Below are 27,250 nucleotides of genomic sequence, written 5' to 3'. Positions count from 1 at the left end.
ACTATTTCATATTAATTTCCAACACTTGCACCTGCAAACGTTCTTAGAACTCGGCTCGAGTCCCATCCGTTCTTTTCCCTTTCCAATTCTTCATTTTTTAAATATCCCTTTCAATACTGCAACAGAACTAATTCTTTCAATAGTGTATAGTTTCACTTATGTTCACTTGATCATACTCCACATCTTGTGTTTTAATGTTCTTGCCACCTGTTTCCAGTATCAAAGACTTCTGCCTCTCTTCTTGATTACTTTACTTTAATGTCCAGTTTGTTAAGTGCACCTTTTCTTTTATTAATACTGCACACCCAACACACTCTATTTGCTGAAGTCTTCCATGTTATTACTGCACTCTAATCAATCTCTGCTCTCATAAAATTCAACATCTCCCACTACATCCAATTTCTTGGCCTACACGGTTATATTACTTTTTCATACCGTTAATTATACAATGCTCTATTACTCACCAGTTCAATGTTGCTTTTGACCTCTTCGTTTAACCACATTTTAATTTCCTCCTGTCTTCATTCCTTTTAGTAAAACTTCTTGGTGGCTAAACTTTTTTATCCACAGACTTGTTATCTCCCTCAGGTCCAACTTGAATGCATTTTTAGACCAACCATTCTTTTTCATTTGCATCAGAACTGTCATCAATCTACATCTGTTCTTGTGCAGCAAAATCTTCTTTTTCTCTTATTCATACATTTTTCAACATGATTATACTTATTTCCTCTCTCGAATCCTGCTTGTATTGTACTTTCTTTTGCCTGTGAAAAGTTTAAAAAGTCTATCAACTTGTCCTTATAAGCTGTATTTAGTGGAGAGATCCTTCCATTTTGGTCACTGGACTTCCAAGAGCTTGAAATTGTCAACTCAGAACTAAATTTGGGTGCTTTCGAGGTTCTCACACTGTTGCTAACTAATGAATGTATTGTTCTCTTTATCTGGCCTTGTTAGCTTTGCATCCTCACTGAAGAATGATTTTGGGTGCTGTTCGATGAAGACTATGATTGATCTCTTGCTACAATTTCTGCAGAATTTTAAATCTTCTAATGAAATGACATTCTGAAGGTAACTAATAATGAATACTCTACAATATCTATTCTTGTTTTTTATTACAAAATGCCTGCAATAATGAAAGATGAAAAACTTAGTAAACTGCATAAAGATACATAGAATATATTAAAATACAATTCACTCCTGATATTACAGTCCCCAACCTATGACATAGGATAATAAAACATTTGGCTTGGGCTCCAGAATTAAGGATGTGAATAATTATGAACATTAAGTTATAGAGCTCTGATTAAAATATGAGATCCTTCATTCATGCATGAAGTTTAACACATAGTATTTACATAATCAATGTTTTACATATGTGCAGAATTCATCACTTCAGTACATACTTCATACTTCAAAACATTTTAATAGCACCTTACCATATGTACCTACTTATGGTAATACATAGACAAATATCTGTATTAATACTTACAAGAATGAAAGGACAAAATGTCATGTGTTGGGGGCAGTCTATCAATAAATTTATGAGATAAATCAGTCATTAGTGACACATAAGGAGGTATCCTTTGGAACAAAATTGTCATAATTACAGAAATGAAAATCATTAGTAATCACACAATCCTGAACACTACACAAAAATTTTTCTTTGTTAGTTATTCAATATTAATCTCAATCATACCATAAATATATTCGGCATAAATAAAACAAAATATAAATTTTCCCCAATATCCACAAGTAAATTAACAAGAGTAATTATTTCAGGAAAATAGATAGATATACAACTAAAAATAAAATACTGATTCAATATGTTCCCCATGTTAACCAGAAACATTTGTTCCTGAAATGAGCAACCAATGCACAAAAGAAAAAGATAATGAATTTAACAAGTGTTCCTGTTTTACTTAGAAGAATTTTTGTTCCTTTGAAAGTCAAAAAGACAAGCAAAAGCAAGCAGAATCCTCAGTAAACAACCTAACTATTAAACCTGTTAAAAGAATATTCCACTGCTTACTGACAATGAAAACAGCAACCCCTCAACTTATACTTTTTTTTTTATTAAGCATGTATGTTATTATGATGTTCTTTACTATTCAGACAAAATGTATCATGCATATAAATCTCTTAAATGGAATGACAGGTGTAATGTTTGTTTTAAGCAAAAAATTACATGGAATTACTGTCTACTCTGGGTTATCTTAACTATTTAGGTATGGGCTTCAATATAGTTTGTTAATAATAGAAGGTTAGTCCTACAAAATCATCTAATAAGTTGAGAAGCTACTATACAAAGGAAAAAAAAAAAGCTTTAAAGTAAATCTTTTAGCTATGTTACTTTTCAGATCATAAGCCCTGAATATAAGTAACTTTAAAACTGGATTCTTGATCCAATAAATAAAAGTACCTGCAAAGAAAATACAGACTTAAATCTTTTACCCAATGGATCACTTACGAGAAGCTATTATACATCAGAAAAAAAAAAAAGCTTTATAGCAAATTTTTTAACTAACGTACATTATTTTCAGATTATGATCCGTGAAAAACTAGCTTTAAAGCTGGATTCTTGATCTAATAAATAAAAATACCTGCAAAGAAAACATGGACTTATTCTTTTACCCTTTGGATCACTCATGATGCTCCCAAAATCCAAACACAAGCCCTACAGTCACTTTTGATGTTCTGAAAGATAACGCTAAGCAGTTCCAATGTGTTATCTTGACCCTGTGTTCCATATTCTATTTTTATTTTAACATACCACAATACAATATGAGTATTCTATTCTAAACTGAAACCAGGGTGAGTACCATGGTACTGAATGAATTGTAACTTCCCAAGCAGTATACTGTACAAAGTAAAATATTGCCTCTACAACAGACAGGACTAGCAAAAGCTGAGTGACTTAAAGAGTCAATAAAAACAATGACCACAACAGAACTTCAAAAAATTTTTTCATTTTACCAAGTACCCATAATTCAGCAACAAATACAAAACCTAACTCTATTCCTGTGTCACAAATACATTGTTAGCCAGCGCCTGACCATATTAGAATACTTTTAAAATGGTGAAGTCTTCATAAAGGTAGTAATGTGAGATCTAGCACTTGTATAAAACAACTTTCATTTACAAAAGTTTATCAAATATAAAGTAAATAAGCTTAAGATCATATCTCAGTTTCTAGAATCAACTGTATGATGAAGACTAACATACATAAATTACGATTTCATACCAAAACGTTTTCTATAAAATATTCTCAATAAACATTTCTTTTCACCAAAATTATGAAATTTTACTACCTTCCTAATTAAAAGCAAAATGTTACAAAACATTATCATCAAAACACATGCTAAAGTTTTGTAGAAAATACAGCTTCAATAAATATTATGAAAACATGCTCAATATCATCACAAGGTATGATTTGCATTTTTATAACAAAATTACTTGACATTTATCATCATTATGATTATGAAAGGACAAAAACAAAATGAGAATAGGTATGATGGTATAAAAATACATTAATTACAATCTGCAAGTCATGAATTACAAAAATAAGATGCAACACTTCTTATATACTGCCTTTTTGATACATAAAGAACATAAATGCAATTACCTTCACTCTTGGTATTTATTTCATCTATCATGAACTTGAAAACACCTGTAATCCTTATATCACCTATCCATTTACCTCTCCTTAACGGTCATTGGTAGCTCACTTTGACAATAAAATGGTCACAAGAGACATCGAGAAGTGCATCTGACAACAGTAAAGTGCATCACAGTATATGAGGAAGAGACTACACATTTACTTCCATTTTCCTGCTACATTGTTCCCAGTATGGTAAAAACTATGTTCCAGGTACCCCTACCATTTTAAACTTGGGCTGAACACTGGGAATAAAATCTCGTTATATAACTTTGGAGATGACATTATCAACAAATTACCTATGTACAATATCTTCAAAAGTTTCTTAAATCAATGTATCAGAAGGCATTTCCCCTTGGCCATAGAACTTCCGTAGCCCACGAACAAGCTGGTAATGTCTGCGACCATCCAGTAACATCAAAGCCTCTGAAAAGTGAAGAAAAAATTGATGTTAAAGCCTCTGAAAAGTGAAGAAAAAATTGATGTTAAAGCCTCTGAAAAGTGAAGAAAAAATTATCTTTACTTAACAAATCAATCAGCCACATGTTGCCTTGCTTCCATATACATAATTCCCAGTTACACCAACTTGTATCATTCAAGACTGGGAGGTCTCTAAAGCATGGTCCCAGTCCTGAGTATGATGGTTGCCCCGCTACCACTTTGTGTTTGCCAAAAGATCAAAAGCCAAAGTGCAGGGAAGGGGGAAGTCCATTTGTTTTATGTTTAATGAGTTTGTATGAAAAACATGTTTTGTGTAACAAAAACATCATTTGTTTTGTCGCAACCCCACTAATCATAACTTCTTGAATAACAATTCATGAGAGAGGAAAACCAAGCAATAATAATTCAGGAAAAGCCACGTATAAAGTGCAAAGTCCTTTACAACCCAGTTTACTTAGCTTAGTATACAGAACTGTTACAACTTTCCTCTCGTCTTCTAGCTCCATATTTTTATACATCTAACAATCCAGTGAACTGCATTTTTCACTATAGTTAATGAAATACATAACACTGTTTCTTCAAGAGGAGTATACAGTTCACCCTAAATTATGTGTTCTTATTATCATCATCAAATTCAGCATTATACAGTAAGAAAGCCACAGTAATATTGACCAAGAAAAAACACCTATGACTTCCACTATTACAGCTACAGGAAAGCTTACTACTACAGTATAAATAATAAACAAACATTACTAATAAATCAAGCTTTCCTATATTACCATCATAAGTGCGAGGTATGGCCATGGGAACTGGCTTCTCGACTTGAAATGTGAAGTGGAATATGTTTGTAAGATGGATAATGTCTGTAGCTGGATCCATCACACTTGCTTTTGTACTGATTTGGATGTGATTCTCACGGCTGTACACAACCTGTAAAGTACAAACAAATTTAAAATAGAATATCATAGGATACAAAGATATACAGGTTAAAACAAAAATTTTGGTGTAAAAGAACTGTTTGTAATAAATAGTGAAACACCCCCAAAAAACCATCAAGAAGGTTATTAAGATCCACTTCATACATGAGCAATAATACAAGATAAAAAACTTTTCTTCAAGAGGTTCCTGCATCTTAACCCATCAAACACGTGAGATATAATGAGAACATCCAACAGAATCATTAAATCTTGCTATAAGGAGTGTGGTGAACACGAAACTTATCTGTTGGAAAACTTATGAATGAAAATCTGATATCATATTCTCACCTGGGAGCTTAGATAGAGGAGAGAGCCAATCTCTACAGGCCTTCGAAACATGATGTCATCTATATGTAAAATCCTCGGCCTTTGTTTGCTACAAGGGAGAAACATATACTCAGAAAACATCTTTCTCTGAAAACTAATGAACTGACATTTCGTCAATTATAACATAATATGAATAAAATTTTAGAAACACTCTACACTATCAGCTATTTGATGATGACAAAGCTTAAAAGGAACATAGTAAATTTTCTTTTATGAGCTGGCAATACACCTTAAGGGTACAAAACAAACTAAATACAAACCAGCACTTACAAATGTACTAAATGATCTAAACAGCTTACGGCTTCTAACAAGTGAATTGCCAATATACCATGATAAAATATACAATATCAGATATAACATATGGCTCTGCTTTGTAATTCAGTATTTAAAGAGTGCTCTAGCAGTAATAAAGGCATACATTAAACTAATAAACTGTATAACTCTTAGTATCAACTAGGCTTCCACTAAAAGTATCACACACCAAACTTTTTCTGTATTATATCTGGAAAATTTTTAGAAGTGCCAACTGACCTATCTAATGTGAATTTCAGAACGGGAAATAGTTCTGTGATGTTTTATCATAAAAAAGTGAGGCAAAGTTCATTCATTCTGAATTACCATTTCCAATAGAGATAAATGTATCTACCGTATACTGTACGTTGTCTTGTTTTCTCCTACCTGATATTCCTCTTTCATTATCTCATTCTGGCGATGATTGTCTCATTATTATCCATCCTAGTCATTATAATTCTTTTGCACAGTTTACCCTCTATTGATACTATATGGGTGCTTCATTATTCTGGCACAATGTAAACTTACTTCATGTGCATTTCAACTTAATTCTGCATGACATTATAGGTATCCTGTGCTTTATCAACCTCAAAGTACATTTCCTGACTATGCTGCTATTTACAAAGTACAGTGTTTCAAGCTGAGTGTTTCTAAAATTTCCAAGTGAAATCTAAAAACAAAGAACACCCTAGAATTGTTACCAAACCCAAAAAAATCTAACAATGTGCATCTTGATCGTCAAAGATCTATTCATAGAGCAAAAAAAAAAAAAAAGAAAATACCTGTATTGCTGTATTGGTCTGGTCTTGGAATATAAAGTCTGGGCTTGAAAATTTTCTCAAAGTCATGGAAACAAATCCCAAACTAGAACAGCAAATGATACTTTGGCATGCATTGCAATTCACTCTTAACTGTAAAAATATACAAACTTCTTACCAACTAAGAAGCTTCCTTCACACAAAACACCAGATAAAAACCTAATACAACTTAATTCACATAAAAAGCATACTAAAATCCCTGAGATGATTTATATAGCAGCTTCCAAGTATGGTTAGTCATTTGAGAACATGAAAATGATGCAGGGAAAAAATCAGCAATGCCTGACAAAAAGGTATAAGGAGTTTATTGCCCATTGTCATGGGAGGTAACATATACTAGTCAACTCATAAATCAAATAATGCAAAAAGCTTATTCTAGTAATAAATTATGAAGTGCTGTCAATAGCAAAAACTATAATTTTCAAGCAGAGATGCAAAACAATCATGCATTTTTCAAATAAAACATAAAATGATTAAGAACAAAATAGAGATGAAAAGTATACTATGGACTTTTTCCTATATGAGATTCATGCACCTGTGAATGGCATTTAAAGCCTACTTTCAAATTAGACAAATAATTAAATATAAAGGGCTTACATAAGCCTGATGTTTACTCATACAAAAACTAATATTAAATTAGAGTCCAAATGACAAAATCTATGATCACCTGATATGAAGAACATTCCCAGCTAATACAAAATAAAATCACAACTTATCACAGCATGATAGGAAATGGTGTAGTCCATGCAAACTGCATGTGAACAGTAAATTCCATTCCCACTAGGAATACCTATACATATAGTAATCCAAGGGAAAATCAAAATGCTCCAGAATATGATGACAATGAATTTCACAGCAACATTAATCATCCCCACATAATCTGCTAAACTGAGGTAAATTTTTTATTAAAACTAATTTGACTTTTAATAACTTTACGTGGTGTAGTAACAGTACAGAAAGTCTATTACATTATTTTGTGAGACAAAAAGTATCAGAGCCATAATTCTTACAGTTTGCAAAGAATACTGTATACAGTTTGCACAGACTACTATATACTTTAGACAGACAAGAATACTCTATTTATGATCCTTTGATCTACCACGGTATCAGCATGTATGAAGATAAAAATTTTTAAGTGTGGTGTCGGGGTAGGGGGCAAATTCTCCTGTACTGGGCTACAGTTTGGTTTCTGCAGTTTACTACTGGTAATGTTAAAGATTCATTACAGAATCCCATCTGTTTCCAGGTACATAACTTTGTCATATGTAAAAATAATTTCAATTATTATTCAAGAAATTTAAAGGTGACTCAGAGGTCCCATTACACTAATTTTTAACAATAATGGTAACAACAACACTTCTCAATACTATAATATAATCAGAATGAAAACTATTGCCCAAGACTTATTCACATAAAACCTCTGAACTACTCTACTTCCCCCTTTGATTACATTCCTTGGTTTTCAAGCCTTTCTTACAACATAGAAGAAGTCTAATGTTTGCTCTACAAACATGCCACTGACTGTGTTCAAGAAGAACGAAAAATGCAGTTGACCCACAACTTATGAGATAATTACTCTTGATATTTTGTTGTCAAATAATCTGCTCTTGCTGCTTCTGCAAAAAATAAGCATGAAAAAGGAGAAATCAACAGTAAGGGTAACTCTAAATCCACTGAAATTTCTTGATTTTTTCTTATCATTTGCTCCTCTACAATTTTATCCATTGTATTATTTTGTAAATAAGATGCAAAGTAACAGTGACAATAAATATACAATAAAGGTTGTGAACTGTAATGAACTTGTACGTGTGTGGTTACACAGTAGTTGGATTTTTGTGCTTACGCAAGATACTGCAACAAACAACTATGTACCACATAAGTTGTGGGAATATGCAGAGTGATTCTTTTATTCTCTTTTGCATCACTTTGCTATCGACCTGAAGAAGCAGAATCATTAAAATACCTAAAAGCACTGTAAGTGGATTAATAAGTAACAGCCAGAAGTAAAACAAGACGGAAAACAAAAGAACAAAAGACAGGTAATACTTTATAGCAAATCAAGTCAATATTATTCACTTTTAAAAACCATGCTAACAATAATACTGTAGCGCAAGGTAATAATCAGAGCTGAAACATTCACCAGCATTACTGTATCCCATTTATTTGAAACTAACAACAATATCAACAGCTTGAATGTTGTGAACATGAAATTTACATTTGTGGACTAATATCTCTTTAAATCACAGGTGATAGCTATATGACACAAGAGCAAATAGAAGACACCACAAGAAGCCTTTACAATAAATATACGAGTCCTACTTCACTACTGACCTAAAAAGCGATGCATTAACCCATGAAAACTCAAATGCTTCCCTCATCAAGAATCCACCAAATATTTTGTTGAAGATATTGCTGGACTGAAAGAAAGAGAGATACAGAAGTGTGTTACTAAAACAAGAAAGTGAAAGGAAAGGAGTCCATGTCAACTTGACATACAGAGGTTCTGGATGAATAAATAAATAAAAGTCAAATTTGAGCACAGCAAACACAGACAGTAACAATGTCCTTTTTTTGCCTGGGGCATGGCTTCAAAATTTAATGTTCAAGCAAGACAACAGCATGAGCATTAATTAATAAAAAAGTCCCTTAGGAAAAAGTAACTGAGTTAACAGTATCCTCACACACTAACTCATCATATAGGCACTTCGCCTTCTAATATAGTCAAATATCGGATTCAATTAAAAATCTGGAAATGAGTAATAAAATACTGAAGGCCACTGATCAAACGTTGGCTGTAAAACCTATCAGGGTCAGGCTTTTACATATGACTTTTAATAAAATTAAAATGTGCAAGATGAAAAAATTACAAGGGGTAACTGAAACATATTTTCCTCCTCCCTGAAGTTAATTGTACAGACATAAACTGAACAGAAAATTATAGTACTTGTGCATTCAGTTCATGTGACTAACAATATTACCCAACACTAATTTGTACTTTATTGTTGACAAAATTGAGCATACTTATCCCACTGCACACCCAATTTCAATTTGATTTAAGAGTAAAATATTCATCTTTGCACACAAGCTCCCATTACAAAGATAAGTACTTAGATTCTAACAGGTGAAATACAGGTACAAGAAAATCAATCAAAACTTGGAACAACCTTTGCTTTGATAAGAACTAAATTCTTGCTGTGAACATAAGCATTTCTTCAATAAGGCTTTCCGAACAGAAAATTCTTAAGAAGTGTGATGAAAGATTTGCTGAATTAGTAAGGGGTTTGATTGAAGCAATGAATGATTTGGGGAAACTGGTGACATACTGACAAGGTAATACAATTATCTAAGAAAATAATAAGTCCGCAGAGGCAAAGAAAACAACAATATTACTCTCTTGAGTTAACTACTCGCAAAAGTCAAAGTGCAACAACAAAAATTTACTGAAAATATAAATAAGGCGGTTACACAGTAAGATAACTGGCTCAATAACAACAGCAATCAAGTGGCAAAAACTTAAAAGTTAAGTAAATGATTATTAGTTGAGAACAACTTACCAAATACTGTACTCTGCATGTATCCAAATATAAAACATGCTCTGTGTATACCAAAAAATATAAGATTACAGAGAAAAGGTATAAAACATCAGAGGTGCATAATTAATGGGAAAATTATGAAAGGAAAAGAAAAATAAAGAATGCTAGTATTTTCTTACAATTCATGAAGCATAACAACATAACAAGTAAAACAAGTTGCAATGAAAGCAAAGAAATATTGGGAGTCAATATACACAATGAAGAAAACCAAGCAGAAGTGCATTGTACTCAAGGTATAAAAGAAGCAAAAATTTGCACAATATTTGTAAGTTCCCAAAGGTGCAAGGAGGCTAGATCTGAACAGATCTTGATTAACCACTACCTGCCTGCTTATTAAACAACCAATGATCCACATAACAAAGTACCTATATAACATATGCTTACGAATTGTTCCTACATGATAGTTCAGCTCAAAGATTATGACTAAAAATACTGACTAATTTCCCAAGAAAGTCTAAGAACTACGAAATATTACCTTATCTGAAAACTTAATACAAAGCTATGTTCATGTATGTAATAATGCAAGAAATACACCACCATACTTCAAGTACCCAAAATACACTAACTGGATTATTCAGCACAACAATTATCCCTGTAAAAAATCATCCAACAACTATTAAAAAGAATCCAGCTCCCATTCATAGTAAAATTTTATTACCAAAAAATGGCCAGCATAAAATGTGAAACCAAAACCAGTCCATAGTACCTGTCTTCAGTTTAGATAAGCATTCACCATTGCTGAATGAAGAGCTGTTATTTTATAATGGTAGTGTGTTCACCACAACCACATTAATTGTAAGCTGTAGGAAATATTCTAGTTGAACTAACATGAATCCTTCAGATATAAATGCTCCCACCTCTCTTGGTCACATCCTCAACCCTCCATTCTGCTGTGTGATACCACAGTGTCTACAGATCTTCTCCCAGTTTGCAACAATTGCTATGTGAAAGAGTATCAATCTCTAACAAAGTCACGTCCATTTAAAGGAGGTCTCTTCTCAGATAGTGCCTCATTCCAGGATGAGTCTTCCCATCAGTGGTAAATCTGAGGCAGGATTGTATACTGCACAGGATCATATTGGCTGGAAGAATAGAGGCATCTTCTGAACTGGAAGAGAGTCAAAATGTGCAATGCCCACCCACTAAGGTCCATGGCCTGCTGGGGAACCTGAACCACAAAAGCTACGTCAGCAAAAAACTAAGTCAGCAATCCTTCTGAAGCACATCCACGAAAACTGACAGGGAGGATGGCAATACATCTGACTTGGTTCAAACAGCAGGCCCAAGGATCATCATAAGACCAGTGGAACTTGCAGAGGTAAGAAGCTGTGGAGGAACCTGTCCCTCTGATTGACAACTGACAAAAGTATAAGGAATCTTTACATATGGAAAACTGTATGGACACCACAGTTTCCAAATGAAAAAGACCAGACAAAGAAATGTTGGGTTGGAGAAGCTGAAGATCAGGTTCCCTCTTCCTGACAATCCTGGAATAAGGAAGAGCTGACAGAAACTCTGATGACACTCGCGTAACTTCCACAACAGCACTTCCTCCAGCAGAAACATCACATTTCCATCTAGGAACCATCTTCTCAAGGGGATGGCTGAAGAAGAATGCCGACAAACCAAAAAGATTACAAATGAGAACCTGTGTCAAGAAAATACAGGTTGGCAGCCAAAGCAAAGACCTTATTCTCCAAAAATCTTGAAGACTGACAACTACCTGGAGGGGGTAGAGGGGTTGTGGCCAAAATGTCTTTGATGATGATGACGTTCAGTAACTGAGCTAAGGGAGACAAATTTCTATTACGATTTACAGTATGTATCCTCTGCCTCTTTGAGATCCAATGGATAGCAATGTGTTTGTAAAGTTCCAAAATTTTTAAAAAGTAACCTAATTGCCAGAAAAATGCATAGAGACTCTATCAACCATTTCTACCAATCAAAAATACATCTAGCGTCATCCCTAAGCTGAACCATCATTTTGGATTTCTTTCCATAAGCACTGTTGGCATGATTGTGCCTCTACTAACCTATACGTAAATGCACCTGCCCAGCCTAATTCAAATGCTTGTCGCATGATAAATCCTCCAAAGACTTTCTTGAAGCGGTTCCTGTGCTGTAGGGAAGCAAGTTTAAAGCATATAAAATGAAGGAAAATATAATTGAAGAAATATCTCTTCAAGGTAAATGGCATCTTTTCAATGTCAAACTAAAAAATCAAAACATTTAAAATGGGTACACGTTCTGACTCAAATCTAAAAATTCATGCAATACTATGAAACTTGAAAATCTATGTATAATTACAAATTAAACAACTATCCAAAAGTTTCACCAAATCAAAAATCTAATACAGCTTACATCTACAGGAATTAAGTATAAAATCCTATGGAATACTTCCTGTACTGTACAGTAAATGGGTCACAAAGAGAATTGACATAACTAAAGAGTTCAAGTAAATTTATGATAAAAAGTGGGATCTCAAAAGTCATTTACCTCAGGTGCTCAACTGTCCAATAACATAAAGGGAGTAGCAATCACTGTTAGTACTGTATTATCATTGTGAAGACTGTTCTTCAATTAGATAAGAAAACTGTAGGAAGATAAAACTGTTTAATTCTCCTGTACTGGGCTACAGTTTGGTTTCTGCAGTTTACTACTGGTAATGCTAAAGATTCATTACAGCATTCCATCTGTTTCCAGGTACATAACTTGGAGTCTTTAATTTATTCAGTCTCTCTTACTGGTCCATTCCCATTTTGCTACTCTACTTGAACTGTCCCCTGCTGCAATTCTTATTCCTTGCTGAAGAGCAGATCCTTTAGGTAAACCCTGAGAGATCTTTGAAATTTGACATGGTAGTCTGGTTTACAAGAGAGTCTGAGCTAAACCTTAGGTGTGCCGGAAAAAATAAAATGTAAATGAGGTTTGAGATCGGTAAAAGTTTACTAGCAAAACTAGAAAGCATAAAAGAGAGCTTGAGCTTGGCCAAAGTGTGCTATTCAAAATATATTTCAAGGGTCATGCTTTTATAAATATGCTCCTCACTCTAGAGAATACTACTCCTCTTAGTTAAAAGACAAACTGACAAAAAAATCTGAATATCAATTCAAAGTTTACTTTTGGAATTGCAACTCCAATTTATAGGCATAACAATGTACATGAAATAATGCAAAAGCAATTTTTCCATGAAAACTTACCTCTGGATGACAAATAATCAGATTTTTCAATTTGGTGTTTTCCATCCAAACAGAATTTGCTGGTCTGTTCTTGATTGCAAATGACAGCTCTTTAGGATTGGCCATAGACATGAACAAGTCATAGATCATGGTTTTCTCTGAAAACAATAAAAACATCATCATCTCATTACATACCCAGTGCTTCTAATTACTATACACCCAGCTAATTGTTATATAAGAGTTGTTAAAAGCCTAGAGCAAATTTAATCTTGCAAACAAGCACCTTAGTGCCGTCTCACAGAGTAAATTTATAAAATTTTAAATTGATATTTGATATGAACTTTACACACCAAAGATACATAAGGCGTAAGACCACTCAAAATTTACATCTAATGATGATAGATTAACATAAGAATTCCAGAGAGTGAGGGTGGCAAGCTTACAGCAAGCCATTCCTGTACTCTTAGCTGAATACTATTTGTATCCAGGAGTAAAGCCTCCATGAAAAATGTAATTTTTTAAGTAAGAGGCATCTAACATTATTCTTGAATTTAAGGTGTGTTCCTACGCATACCAAAAAGGTTAATTAAAACTGGGATATCCTTACATGTTGCTAGGAAGAATAACCCAGCCAAGAGATTAATAAATATCTAAAAGCTATGACAAGCATATTCAGAAGTGGTTATACAAGACAGCTTGTATACCAAAAGTTGATAATCCATATAAACATAGTAAAGGTGTTGAAAGCCTGAAAATTAGTAGACTCTCTAAATTACTCTGCTATGGTATGGCAACTAAAGTGTATCTTCTTTCTTATTCTGGCATCCATGACCATTATAGCCATGACACCAATAGACGAAGTGGAGATATTTATACTGCCAAGGGAGACAAGAGCATTAGCAGGCTATGTGCATATGCAAAACTATTCACCGAGATGTCCAAGTAACATTATCAGTTCACAAGACATTCTGATAACAATAAGACTAGACACTGCAAAGATGCTAATCATATTTCTCAAACTACTGCCAAACACCCACCAAGGACTTACAAGAAGTTACGAAGTGTCAGTGGCCAAAGCAATGTTCTTGTTATGCAATCATTAGAGTGAGCTACACAGAAATACTGTAAACAATATATAAATATATGAACTTTGTTATACAATAATTAGAGTGAGCTAAACAAATACTGTAAACAATATATATATTTATAAGTTCTAGACAACAAAATTATGATTTAAGTTTGTTAGTAGGGGCACACAGACCTTGTAAAAAATGAATTTTCATTATTAGAGTTATCCATTAGAGGCAAAGATGCAGGTGGGTGTAATAAAGTACATTATCTCCTGCTTCACCTCAGCTGCTTTTGCTTCCTCTTGTAAATTACTGCAAAATTATTATCAAAAAGGTTTTTCCTGGCGTCCTAGTTTCCTACTTTCCTAGTTTTTTCTGTCTTACTGTAGCCATATATTTTGGTAACATCCAATATTTATTTGCAAACTCAAAAATTTTTTCTTAATGCCATATTCCCTTCTGAAAAGGGAGGGGGGGTGGGGTCTTACAAGCCAAGGGATGTTATATGAAATCATGTACAACAGTATAGCAATTCCTGGATGGGTTTTCTAAGACTGATGAGTAAGTCTGCAAATAACCTCTATCATTTAGAAGTGACAATTATTTCAAAAGCTGCGAATACAGATGCCCAGGTATTCTTTCTGACAAGAAATAAAAACAGACTCCACCCTGAGAACTGCAAAACAATAATCAATTTATAGCTGAGCAAATGGGACTGTGTGGTCATAAAATGAAGACAATGCTGATTCAACCAGAGTAGCACAGGATAATTTAGCATGCTAGGCCAAAGCTAACTACCTTTAACCATCACATGTTATTGATTTAAGTACTGATTCATGGAACAGGACTATTAATTCTTCATATACAGTTTGTAACCTCTGCACAAGTTGTACCTGTAACATACATGATTTAACCAAAATAAAATAAACCCAAGCATGGATAAGTTACGGCCTGCAATTTTCCTAATCTATGTGACATCTCAAAACCTTTCCAAGTAAAACTGAAGACCTACTAGTAACAGCAAGCAGAATAATTTCACCTTAGGTGCAACTAAATCAAAATGAATTCCCAATCCTCCCTAACAGGTTGCATGCTGTTGCACGCCTAGCCATTCAACAGCTTTTGTCTGGATAACTGTAACACAAAGAATGAAAAACTTACCTGTCTCATTTGGTGGGACTCTAAACAGACTCTCTTCTTTAACCTGTTGTCTGTGAAGCTTATGAATTTCACCAGCCTGGTAAAGTTTTCTTTCTTCTGCTGTTTCTGGCACCAGAGGATTGACAATAGCTGATCCCTGATTAAGTGGATCTCGAGCTACCATAACAAATACAGCACGAGTAACCTGTTATGGCAAACAGAAGATGTAATGTTTGCACTGACCAATATACATAACATTATAAAAAACTATATAATTCATAAAATACTTTCCTATCGCAGACTCATAACACACTTTTCTACCAAAAAGCCTCAAGTCACAACTACTTAAACAGTTTGACATAAGCAACAGTACCTGGTGCCATTCTCCATTATCATTCTGCTCAACAGATATGACAGTCTCCAAGGAAGAACGGCCAGCCCAAGAGACATGACCAGACAGACGAATATCCCTATCTGGTCTTAAGGTTACCTCCTGGTTAAAGTCGATCCGATCTACCAATGCCGTAACAATACAATAGGGGCTAGGGAGATCTTCTTTTTGGCGGGGATTAAGGACATGTTTGTAACACAGCCACACTGAAATTTTCAAAGACATGGGAAAATCATAACAATACAAAAGCAGATAAGCTTATAAACTTTAGCATCTCCAACAGGAGAAGCATGTCAAAAGACAAGACAAATAAAGCCATAAAAACATGTACATGAACTGGAATACATTATGCTCAGCAACCTTACCAGCAAAAACATCCAGGTCCTCCAAAAGCCGTCCAACCCTTACACCACCTAAAAATGTTACATACTTTTCTCGCAGTCTTTCTTCTGAACCCAATGGAATGATGGCACTATCCCAGCTATCCTTGAAATAGAGAGCCACTTATTAGAAAATACCAATATGTTAAAATGGAACCATCTAATTTTACTAGTGAAAACCTGTCAGATTTGTATGGAATCTACACAAATCCCATAACATTCCCTACCTTTCACGAAAGCACTGCCTTCATTATCATACAATTTTAGCTTTTTGGCATCTCATGGCATCCAAATTAGTTTAAAAAGTACATCATTATGATCCTCATTTTATGATGATTTCAATGATATCTGCTTTGTACTTCGGACTTTAGGAGATGCTTATTGAATAAACGTACAGGCACAGTACTATCTACTGTAATAACATTGCTGATCACAGCAAAAATGACATACATACTTTCATACTGCGAGGAGGTAATTCATCTTGTGAAGCAGGCAAGAGTTCTAGCAGGCTTGTACGGTCGACTACTTGTGTGTAACTTTTGGTAGCACCAACTTTTTCCGTCAGATTTTCTATAACTAGAAAAATAATTACAGATTATAGAAATTAGGCCAGAGGCCAAGTGCTCGGACCTATGAGGTCATTCAGCGCTGAAAGGGAAACTGACAGTAAGAAGGTTTGTAAGGCATAACAGGAGGAATACCTTGCAGCTGCACTATGAAACACTTGTTGGAGAGGGTGGAAAGTCAGGTGGAAGAAAGAGAACATGAACGAAAGTACAGAAAAAGGAATGAAAGAGGCTGCAGCTAGGGGCTGTAGGGATGCTGTAAATGCCTTTATATGTCTACAGTGCACTATGAGGCGCACTAATGGCACTACCCCCCTACGGGATAGAAAAATAGTTATAGGTTTGAAGAAACAAGAGTAACATTATTAAAAAATTCAACCAAAATCCCAACAGCAAACAACTACAAAACAGTACATTAAGATGGAATATGTAAAATTCTCTTGAATCTTATTTTGTAAGTGAAAAACCCTACTGCTTCACTAGAAACCTAATCCCTATGATCCTGGTATGTCCTATTGAAAATAATGAATTCTAGATACTATGAAGAATCTTCATGACAATACGGAAACTGAGCACATTCCTAACATAATCTTGCTTGTCAAATCATAGCAATGAACAACTGAACAACTCATAAGGGATTTTTCAAGAGAGATAATAAGCAAGAAGTAACAAGTACAGGGGTTTTAAATCCCATCTGGAGACTTTATATAAAATATGGAAGTTAAGAAACAGTACCATAACTCAATTACTCTTTCTCTAATGCAATGAATGATTGTTGCTATGCAGCACAGTACTCTGTTCTGTGTAACTTGACTTGTAATAGATCACTAAGGATGATGCCATTCTTTAATAAAATACCTTAATAGGAGATGTACATGAAGATGTAATTAGCAAATAAATAATTACCAATATATATTTAACAGTGACAACACATTTGTTTTCAGTGCATTCCCTTTTTCTATATTCACATCAAAATATAGATTTTCAGTAGATGACAAATACCACTTAACAATTCCATTTGAAATGACAGGTGAAATGATTCAACCAGGGCTACGGTAATCGTTGCTAATTTTTTTAATATGGCAAACAGAAAAATTAAAGGAACAGCACAATATTTCACTTTAGAGCAGCATTACTTGAATAGAGGGTAAAAGAAACAAAATGCTATCCACTGGTCAGTATCAGTATGTATAAAAGGGTGAAAGTAGCAAAAACTTGTCTTCCAAACAATAACAAGCAACACTACACCTATAAAACTAATAAACTAACTTTCCAGAACTCATTAAACTTTCACTTTGGTAACTAATAAGCAATTTCTTTGAGCTTGTTTCTCTCTTTCCCTCCTTTATATCAGCTATGATTTTTGGTCATCTCATAAGAAAAACTTTTTACCCATTCTGGAAGAAAGAACAGGCCTACGGACTTTCATGTCCTTGTGTATGTGATTTTTTATTTCTTGAGCAGGACACTTGGGAGGCCAACTCCAGTTAATAACATAAATTCAATGCAAAGGTCATAAGAGTTTATAAGCCTTCTGATGATCAGCTAAAGTGAAGTACATTCTTAGATGTGGGTGATGGGGATAAGCCAACACTGCAAATTAACAAAGCTTGTGAGCATGACCTGAAGAACAGAAGAAGCTAGTGACTATATATAAAGTTTGAGTGGAGTTATACCCTTCTAATAACACCAATCTCATGGCTTGGCCTACTTACAGGATAACACCGATTCCTAGCCAGCTTCCTTACAAGCAGATTCTTATAGTGGATGGCATATACAGACATAATTGTCTGCAAACAATATTCATACTGCATCTCGGAAAGTAATCTCAATACTCACTTACCATCCCTCACAGTTTTAACAGGTGCGTCATCATTTCCAAAATGCAATCCTCTCCACTGGGTCAATATTCTTGAATAATTTACTTCACCATAGGAAAAACTGGATGTTGAAGCTGTTAACCTACAAAATATTAAAAAAAGCAAAATTTAATTAAATGTGTCTCAACAATAACAACAATAAATTTACAATAGCAATGAAATAAATGTTTAAAAAAATTTTACCCAATTTAAAGAGATCCAGAGAAAAACATAAATAACTGAATACATATTCAGATTATAATTAAAATCATTTACATTAATCAAAGAACAACTTGTTTCTTTGCATAAGAAATAATCATATAACCCACAAAAATGGTCGACTTGCTTACCTCAGCTTGGAAGCTAACTGAGTTAGACGTAACATATCTCCTCAATCTGGAAAAAACATAACACTATATTTTACTGCAATTTATATGAATTTTAAAGGCTAGGATATGTATGTTTTCTGCTGTGGAAAATACCTGATTTTAAAATAGCTTTCATTATAATTATAATTATTAAGTACCATAGTTAATCAAGGTCCCAAAATCATAATTCCAAGGCTCTAAGAAGATTAGGCCAAAGAATAAATTCTAAAATGCGAGGTAGAAACAAGAGTAAGGTAAAGTTTAATAAAATATGAGGTGGAAACAGGAGTAAGGTAAAGTTCTAGAGTTAGGTGGGTGGAAAAAACAGGTTCTGACGTAGGAAAAGCCTATTTTTGGTAGCCGCTGTTTCGTCCTCAAGGATTTACCTTCCATGGTCTATCAGACTACCATGGAGCTCTAGTAGACCATGGAAGGTAACTCCTTCAGGACAAAACAAGCGGATACACTATCAAAAACATATGGAATGAATGAAAAGTAAATGGTATAAAAAATGCAGCAGAAGGCTACAGTAGCTCAAAAAATACTGTTAGTTATATTTGGGAATGATGGTCGACGATTACTTATAAAAATATCTCTTTGGATGAAAAGAGTTAATTGCCGGAATCTTAATTGCACTCTATGGATACTAATCTACTCTGAAGAGAGAGAAGTGGTTAACCACTTTTGTTTTGTACAGATTTATTTGGGGAGGACTTTATTATTCCTGTGCAGATTCTAAGCCCTTCAGTCTTTCATCTGACTTCTGCAGTCTGCAAAAGATAGAATGTCAGGACTTATCTGTCATCTTTTGAAGTTCAAGCTTCTTTATCAGGTTTAATACATTTTTGCTTTTATGTAGATGATGTGGGTTTCACAATTCGCGTCTGTATCAAAGCATAAATACCGGAACTTTAAAACTGGTAGACAGGCATTAGTGTTTCTAATTTTTTGTCCAGTTTTTTTTTACAGATGACAGCCTATTTTTCTTTTTATAAATGCTGCTGCTTTTGTATTTCTGCAGTAAATTAAAAGCCTACTGCAGAAGCCAAGATATCTAGGTTATTTTAGTGATGAGAATGGTAAGAATAATCTGAACAACTTTTATTCTATAGCCTAGTATTTTTTGTTTGGAGGACTCATGCTAAAAATATGGCCTGTCACACTGTTCCACATTCTACTCGAAGTGAGGTTAGGAACGCACCACTGTAACTGGCCTTGTAACATCTTTGTGCTTTCGTTTTGTTACTGATTATAAAAATGAACCATAGGATACTACGGTACCTATTTTTGGACAGCTGTTTCACCTACACCAACTCTCAACACTTTTGTGTCCAATTGGGGTCATGGGGTCACCCAATAAGATAACTGACTTGGAAAACACAAAATTAAGAGATTTACACCAACAATATGGGTCAGAAATGAATGAAGTAGAGATAAACAGTAGGGAAATATAAAGCTCATGTAACTAACGTTAGCGTAGGTGTTTCAAGGAGTCCTTACGGAGTAAATGTCAAGCCCTCCACAACGTATGGTTTAATGCCAACTGAAGTTATATGGATTAAATGACACAGATGTATATCAGACTTACACTATCTGGCTGACGCAATAATCGCGAAAGGCGGAATAAAGGGCGTTGGAAATAATGAGGAACAATATTAGTAGTAGTAATAGTGGGGCTTTTCCTTGGAACGGCTCACTCATTCGTTCTATTTTGCCTGTAAATATATTTTCTCTAGTCCCATATGATTTTGATATTTTCTTTCCTATTTTCAGTTGTTTCTTTAGACAAATTTGTGCATAGTAAGATGTTATCTATCAGCTCCTCTTTAACTCCCTGCAATTTTACAAGCAAAACGTAGTAACCGAGACAAAGGAGAGAAATGCCTTTGCAATTGCCTGTTACACTAGCATCAGCCTTGAGGAGTTGACTCTTGTACCCCTGAGGAAGCCAACAAATAGTTTTACATGCCTGGCATGCAGTTAAGGAGGATTGCAGGTCTCTGATGGTTGACAGTTAAGACACAGACACTGTAGGAATCGCCATATCCTTATGTCTTGCCTCACGGCAATAGGCCTTGAGAAAATGTGGGTTGTGTTTGGCAAGGGCGGGCACACCAAGTGGATTCCTATTCATGACCTTGTTCATTTATAAGAAAAAACATGTAAAAAATGCGCCGAATTTTCTTCGCCGCGATCGAGTTTTCTGTACAGTGTATAATGCTGTTTGAAACTCTCAGCCACGACCCATGAAACTCTCATCCGTGGCCCATGAAACTCTCAGCCGCGGCTACCCATGAAACTTTCAGCCACGGCAGGTGGTGGCCTGTATTGTTGGCACCTACAGCGGTGCCAGACGCACGATAATGGCTAACTTTAACCTCAAATAAAATAAAAACTACTGAGGCTAGAGGACTGCAATTTGGTACGTTTGATGATTGGTGTGTGGATGATAAGCATACCAATTTGCAGCCCTCTAGCCTCAGTAGTTTTTAAGATCTGAGGGCGGACCGAAAAAGTGCGGAGGGACGGACAAAGCCGTCTCAATAGTTTTCTTTTACAGAAAACTAATAAGGGGATGCTTCACTGAATGAGATGTATTAGGCTTCAATGGAAAATGGGGAATCTGATCTGCAAATTCTAGAGAAATATGTGGTTCTGACGTCTGACTGGCAAGTGCAAATGCTTTTGCAGATGGGTTCTGGATGAGGTAAGGGTTAATCCCTTCACAAGAAAGCAGGGATCATAGGACTTCAGTCCCAGGGACAGTCCGTGTGATGACATTACTATAAAGTTAGCGGAGGGAGTCCATGGGGTTGTTTATGTCATATGTCGCAGGACTCCACCCAAATACTTTACTAGAAATGGAGGCTGGACCATCCAAACACTTCTCTAAGGAATCTCAAACTGCGCGCAAGATAACTAGAAGATTAAAGTCAACAATGCAAGAGAAACTTTATTTTATTTCTCCCATCCATACTTAACAGGACTCAACTAATCTCATTTTTTCTAAGACATCTCATTAGGAAATTTTTATTTCTTTATATTTTTGCCGTGTGCGTGTAGGCATACACTCGTCAAGGGTAACAAGGAAGATCAAGGGTCTCGTAGATAGCTTTTGAAAACTTTAATCAGTGTTTAACTCTAAAAGGGGTATAGTGCACCTAAATCTGAAGTAATACATTAGTGGTAGATCTTGATATACCCGAGAACACCTTAAATGAGGTGAGGAGGGAAGAACGTGTTTTAACCTAAGTTAAGATTAAGGACCTTATAATTGTTGGGAAGAATCCACCCAGAGGTAAAATGAGAGACGCCGTCACGGTTACTTTTCATTAAATATTTCCAGACTCCCATTTATTTTCAATGTCAGCCGGCCGCTTACCTCTTTAAAGTATATTATCGCATTTATCATGAACACAGCAGAGAGAGAGAGAGAGAGAGAGAGAGAGAGAGAGAGAGAGAGAGAGATCCCTGCGACTTTGTGGTCTCGGTACTAATTCCTGTCAATGATCGCCTTTCTCGGTCTAGGCCTCGCAGACCTAAACGTATAATCACCACCTTCAAGGGTAACTCGAAGAGAGCGGTCACACGGCTTTCAAATGATCGTCATTTGTTTAATCGCATAATTGAAGACAAATATGTGCCGTCTTTTGGGCTGTTTTTATTTTACTTATTTCGTTACTGGATGCGAAATTTACATACTTATTTGTTTGTTGCGCTCTTGGCAAGGTGTCTGACATTGTCAACGGTACGAGAGATTGCAGAAACTTCATCACAGTCAAGAGTTGTTGACATGTCAACTGCACCAGAGAAGAAAATACAGTGAAGAAGAGTCAAGTAGTACTAAACAGTGAAGTAACCGTAGCCTTATCATCGTGATTATTAAACATCCAACCAAAAGTGGCCTTACGGAAACCAGATTTCGTGGCTTGCATCCGGTTTGTCAAATTATTTGAGGTTATTGATTGACAGACAACTGGAAAATTATTGATTACAGCCGTACTGTGATTTTAATAACAGTTCGACAAATTACTATGCAGCGTAAACCAGCTTAGCCGGGCTACTTCCCCAAGTTACCTGATTATAAACAAGTACTGCAGTCGTCAATTAAAGCAATAATATTTAGGCAACATAGCGTAATATAACGACATTCGTTGCGCATAGGAACGAGTTATCAACTATATTATTTCATCAGGTTATGACAAAGCAAGATATTAAATAAAATGTAGGTCTTTCTGTTTACAGTCAAGTTGATTTATTTGATGAAATTATATTTATTTATCTGTTTACATTTTTTCTGTTTCTCAATTAGAATTGTGGTTGGCGTTGACGTGAGATTTAGTTGTTTGTAGCCGTATGACTCAAGAAAGGAACACTTACTGGTGGTGATCACTGAATAATTGTTACTTATAATTCTTGGAGTGCTAAACTTTCAAAATAGGCTGCGAAAATCAATGACAGCTGTTGGAAGCTTTGTGTCCTCGAAGGGTGTCAATTGTATTCAGAAATTTTCATACTGGAAAGGAAAGCAATGTCTTAAAGCACTCTGATCGGGGTACAAAATTCAGAATGCGTAACAATTTTTATAAAAAAAAACCTTACACTTACTTCGAAGTAACAGAAAGCTGGATTAGCAGCAGATGAGCTTTGCTGGTTTGCAATTGATGAGAAAAATTCAAGAATTATGGTGGTAGTAGTAGTAGTAGTAGTAGTAGTAGTAGTAGTAGTAGTAGTAGTAGTAGTAGTAGTAGTATGGGATTTGGCCCTGCGAATGTTCATTTGTGAACATTATATATATATATATATATATATATATATATATATATATATATATATATATGTATATATATATTATATATAGAGTCATATACGTGACGTTCTTTATATTCACAAATATTCAGCCACAATGCTGTTCAATATCCAGTTGGGATGACTTGGGAATTATAACTGATAAGTTCTTCGAATCCCGCCGAGAACGAAGAGCTTATCAGTTATAATTCCCCGAGAGACGAAATGCATTTGTCGAAATATATACAGAGCTTAAAAGTTTTGTCCATCCTTCTTTGGACTTGACCATTAAACAAGTCTTTGTGATCAGTGATCAAGTCCACAGTAGGATGGACGAAGGCTTCAAGCTCTGTACATATTTCGACAAAAACATTTCGTCTCTCTAATCACGCGTATTTCTGTGAATCCTTCTGCTGATAACTGAGAAGCACGATGTGGTGTTTATATATAAGTGTGTTGTGTGTGTGTGTGTGTGTATAGATCACAAATGAACATTCACAAAGCCAGATTCCCATTACTACTACTACTACTACTACTACTACTACTACTACTACTACTACTACTATCATAATTCTTGAATTTTTCTCATCAATTACAAACCAACAAAGCTCATCTACTGCTACTCCAGCTTTCTGTTACTTCGAGGTAAGTGTAAATTTTTTTTTATCAAAACTGTTACGTATTCTGAATTTTGTACCCCGATCAGAGTGCTTCAAGACACTGCTTTCCTTTCCAGTATATGTGTGTGTGTGTGTTATTCCCGTAATTCGGAACTTCACATTTCCGCACTATGCATTAAGGAACCCTTTGTAAGCTAACTGAATTACCATTATGTATTTGGCAACATTTACTTGAAAAATTTAAAGGCTTTTAGTACTACCAATGCCGTTTATTCACGCTGCAATAGGAATATCATCACAATTCCTTACTCAAGTCCACATAAGACACTAACTAAAAATTTTAATTTTGTCCCATGAAAAAACATTCTAGCCGTCTGTTCTTAGTTTAACATTACAGTAAAACACTTCCTCAGTTATTTATCTAGTGAATTTTGAATACAGATTCGACGATTGCTTGACTTGTTTTCTACAAGACGTCAAGAAAACTCATATCACAAGAAATAGCTAAAATAAGCCACTGGAATAGGCCTAATGAACGGCGCCACTTCCTTGTCGCTCCTAACAAACCAAGATGAAACAATATTCAGTTAAGCTGTAGGTCAGCTCTGCAAGTTCTTTCGGCGCTAGGTCACCCAAGGTCAGTCGCAAGGGCCACCCTTGGAAAGGTGTATTCTTCCGAAGACGATTCGTTTCCGGTCTATCGGTAATGATGGGTGGTTAACTTCTACTACTTTCACTGAGTTAGCTGATAGACCACAACAAGCGTAGGCTAGGCTCCCAGATGATTCGTTCGGTTTGGCGCTCCCGAATGGCTGGAAGCTGCGAGGCGAGTTCATTAGGTAGCATTATTCCAACAATTTTATGTCATGAAGCAATAGGGGATTTGTTCTAGCGATTGCCTACTTTCAATGGTCTTAGCTTCTAAACAGATTTAATGATCTCATTCTCTAGTTCAAAGAGTTTCCAATTTTTCATATACTGTTCTTGACTAATTCTTGGCAGCTTCTACTTCACACAATAAATGCGCCAACCTTCTTAAGTCAAAAGTGAATTTTTTTTAACATTACAACATGATCATAAGGGGTTTGTAGAAGAAGGGGTGCTTTGAAAAGGCCTTCGCATGTCATCCATAAGGAACTACTGTCATGAGGTCTGTAATGCTAACGTAGATTTTGAAGATTTTTAAAATGTTAAAATAAGGTTGACTTTGAGAACGAAATAACATTAGCAGAATCCCTGTTTATATAAGAAAATAAACCACTGATTTAAGTCTAGACTTGCTCAATACCATATAGAGATTTAACATGACAAAGGTGCGTTCAGATGATATAATTTTTCTTGCTGTTTTGAGCATGCGCTTTGGGCACGCAATAGCGCAAGTACTACATGCACTTGACGCATGCCTTTTAAACCAATAATTGGCATGCATGCGTCAACGCAAGGTTTACCACAGTTGGTTGGAATTATTTACGCTACCCCGTTCGTCACTTGTAACCTATTTTACTGTACTTGCTCTGAGCATTATTGAAAGAATTTACTGTCACAGAATTACTGCTTACTTAAAAGTAGGCCTATACCTTTTTCTCTTGGTGGTGTTAGTGATTGATCCTGCATTACTCACGGCTGAGGAAGGAAACATTTTGGCTCATTTTCATCAGATTTGTAATACACTCTCTCTCTCTCTCTCTCTCTCTCTCTCTCTCTCTCTCTCTCTCTCTCTCTCTCTCTCTCTCTCAATAAGGATCGTACGCGTAACTTACTGCTGCTCTTCGCTTCAAATTGTTTGTAAATTAAATCATTGCTGCAGGGGACTGTTGCGGTTAAAGAAATCTTCTCGTCTTTCTTGGATTTAGAAACTTTGTTAAGATTTAGAGATAACTACGCAAATATGTGTAAACAAAACATCATGAGCCTAAGACATTAGCTACGAGTTTGTGAGGAAGTGGCCTTCATCGGCTTTCGTACCGCACTATGCTGGAAATCTGATGTCAAAAGCGATTGATATAGGCCTAAGTGATATCTCTAAACCACCTTGTTTACTAATTGATAGTTATCAACACAGTCCTAATAATTTACACTCATTTTGTAATTTGCAGGAAGAACAGGGACTAATTTAAATTTTCATATGACAAAATATGCTATCTAGTCATGGCCTAGTTCGTATTGTAAACGGTCCCATAGAATAGGTGCATTCATGATAAAAAAAAATTCCTTGAACAAAAACTGCAACAAAGGCGTAAGTCTATGCCTATAAGTTGGCAATAGATATAACAAGGACATAACAGCTTAAAAATAGCAGGCATGGAATTAAAGATATTAGTGGAACACTTTCTAATAAATGGCGTGGCATTTGATCTGAGCAATTATATCAATGGTATCCGACTTAACATTCCATGTAAACACCAGTGTCACGACCTGATCACCACGGCATTAGTAGTAGCCATCGACGACGCCGAGGGGAACACAGTTAAAGGCCAGCCTTAAATTGCGCGTTCTTCACGGATGGCCAGAGGGTTAATTGCTTCTTCTAACGTCTTTTCACCTCATCTCTATGGATAATTAACTCTCCACGATTAACATTCGTTTGGAGGCTGGCCTCAAACTCGACATTTACCACCTTTTTTTTTTCCCTTGATTATTCCTGTTTGTTTCAGTTGCCATTTTGCGAGGAATGATTCACGATGAAGACCGAGAAGTGACCGACCGAAAAAGAATGATGTGAAAGATGTTTTCTTTGTTAAGTTCAAGTACTGCAAGTAGGCCTATTAGGTGGTGGTTTAGACCAAT

General features: G+C 35.2%; 1 protein-coding gene across 7 annotated transcripts in view; it reads right to left on the bottom strand.

The window, feature by feature from the left end:
- Positions 1-1,095: 1,095 nt before the first annotated feature.
- The window catches only part of LOC136846618 (acyl-coenzyme A thioesterase 9, mitochondrial-like), a 136,800-nt gene continuing 110,645 nt past the window's right edge, over positions 1,096-27,250 (bottom strand). The window contains exons 1-12 of one of the 7 annotated variants that reach the window (XM_067117511.1): positions 20,644-20,774; positions 19,038-19,083; positions 18,672-18,790; positions 16,717-16,838; positions 16,248-16,368; positions 15,865-16,088; positions 15,513-15,696; positions 13,303-13,439; positions 12,136-12,221; positions 5,362-5,449; positions 4,876-5,026; positions 1,096-4,081 (exon numbers count right to left, since the gene is read on the bottom strand). In XM_067117511.1, coding sequence (XP_066973612.1) covers positions 3,981-4,081; positions 4,876-5,026; positions 5,362-5,449; positions 12,136-12,221; positions 13,303-13,439; positions 15,513-15,696; positions 15,865-16,088; positions 16,248-16,368; positions 16,717-16,838; positions 18,672-18,790; positions 19,038-19,072 — 1,368 coding nt within the window. In that variant the 5' untranslated portion in view covers positions 19,073-19,083; positions 20,644-20,774 and the 3' untranslated portion in view covers positions 1,096-3,980. The other 6 variants (XM_067117513.1, XM_067117517.1, XM_067117519.1 and 3 more) reach the window with 6 other exon arrangements.

The sequence above is a fragment of the Macrobrachium rosenbergii genome, chromosome 15 (genome assembly GCF_040412425.1).
Source record: "Macrobrachium rosenbergii isolate ZJJX-2024 chromosome 15, ASM4041242v1, whole genome shotgun sequence".
In the NCBI taxonomy this organism is placed as follows: domain Eukaryota; kingdom Metazoa; phylum Arthropoda; class Malacostraca; order Decapoda; family Palaemonidae; genus Macrobrachium; species Macrobrachium rosenbergii.
This window is presented reverse-complemented; position numbering and strand designations above follow the sequence as displayed.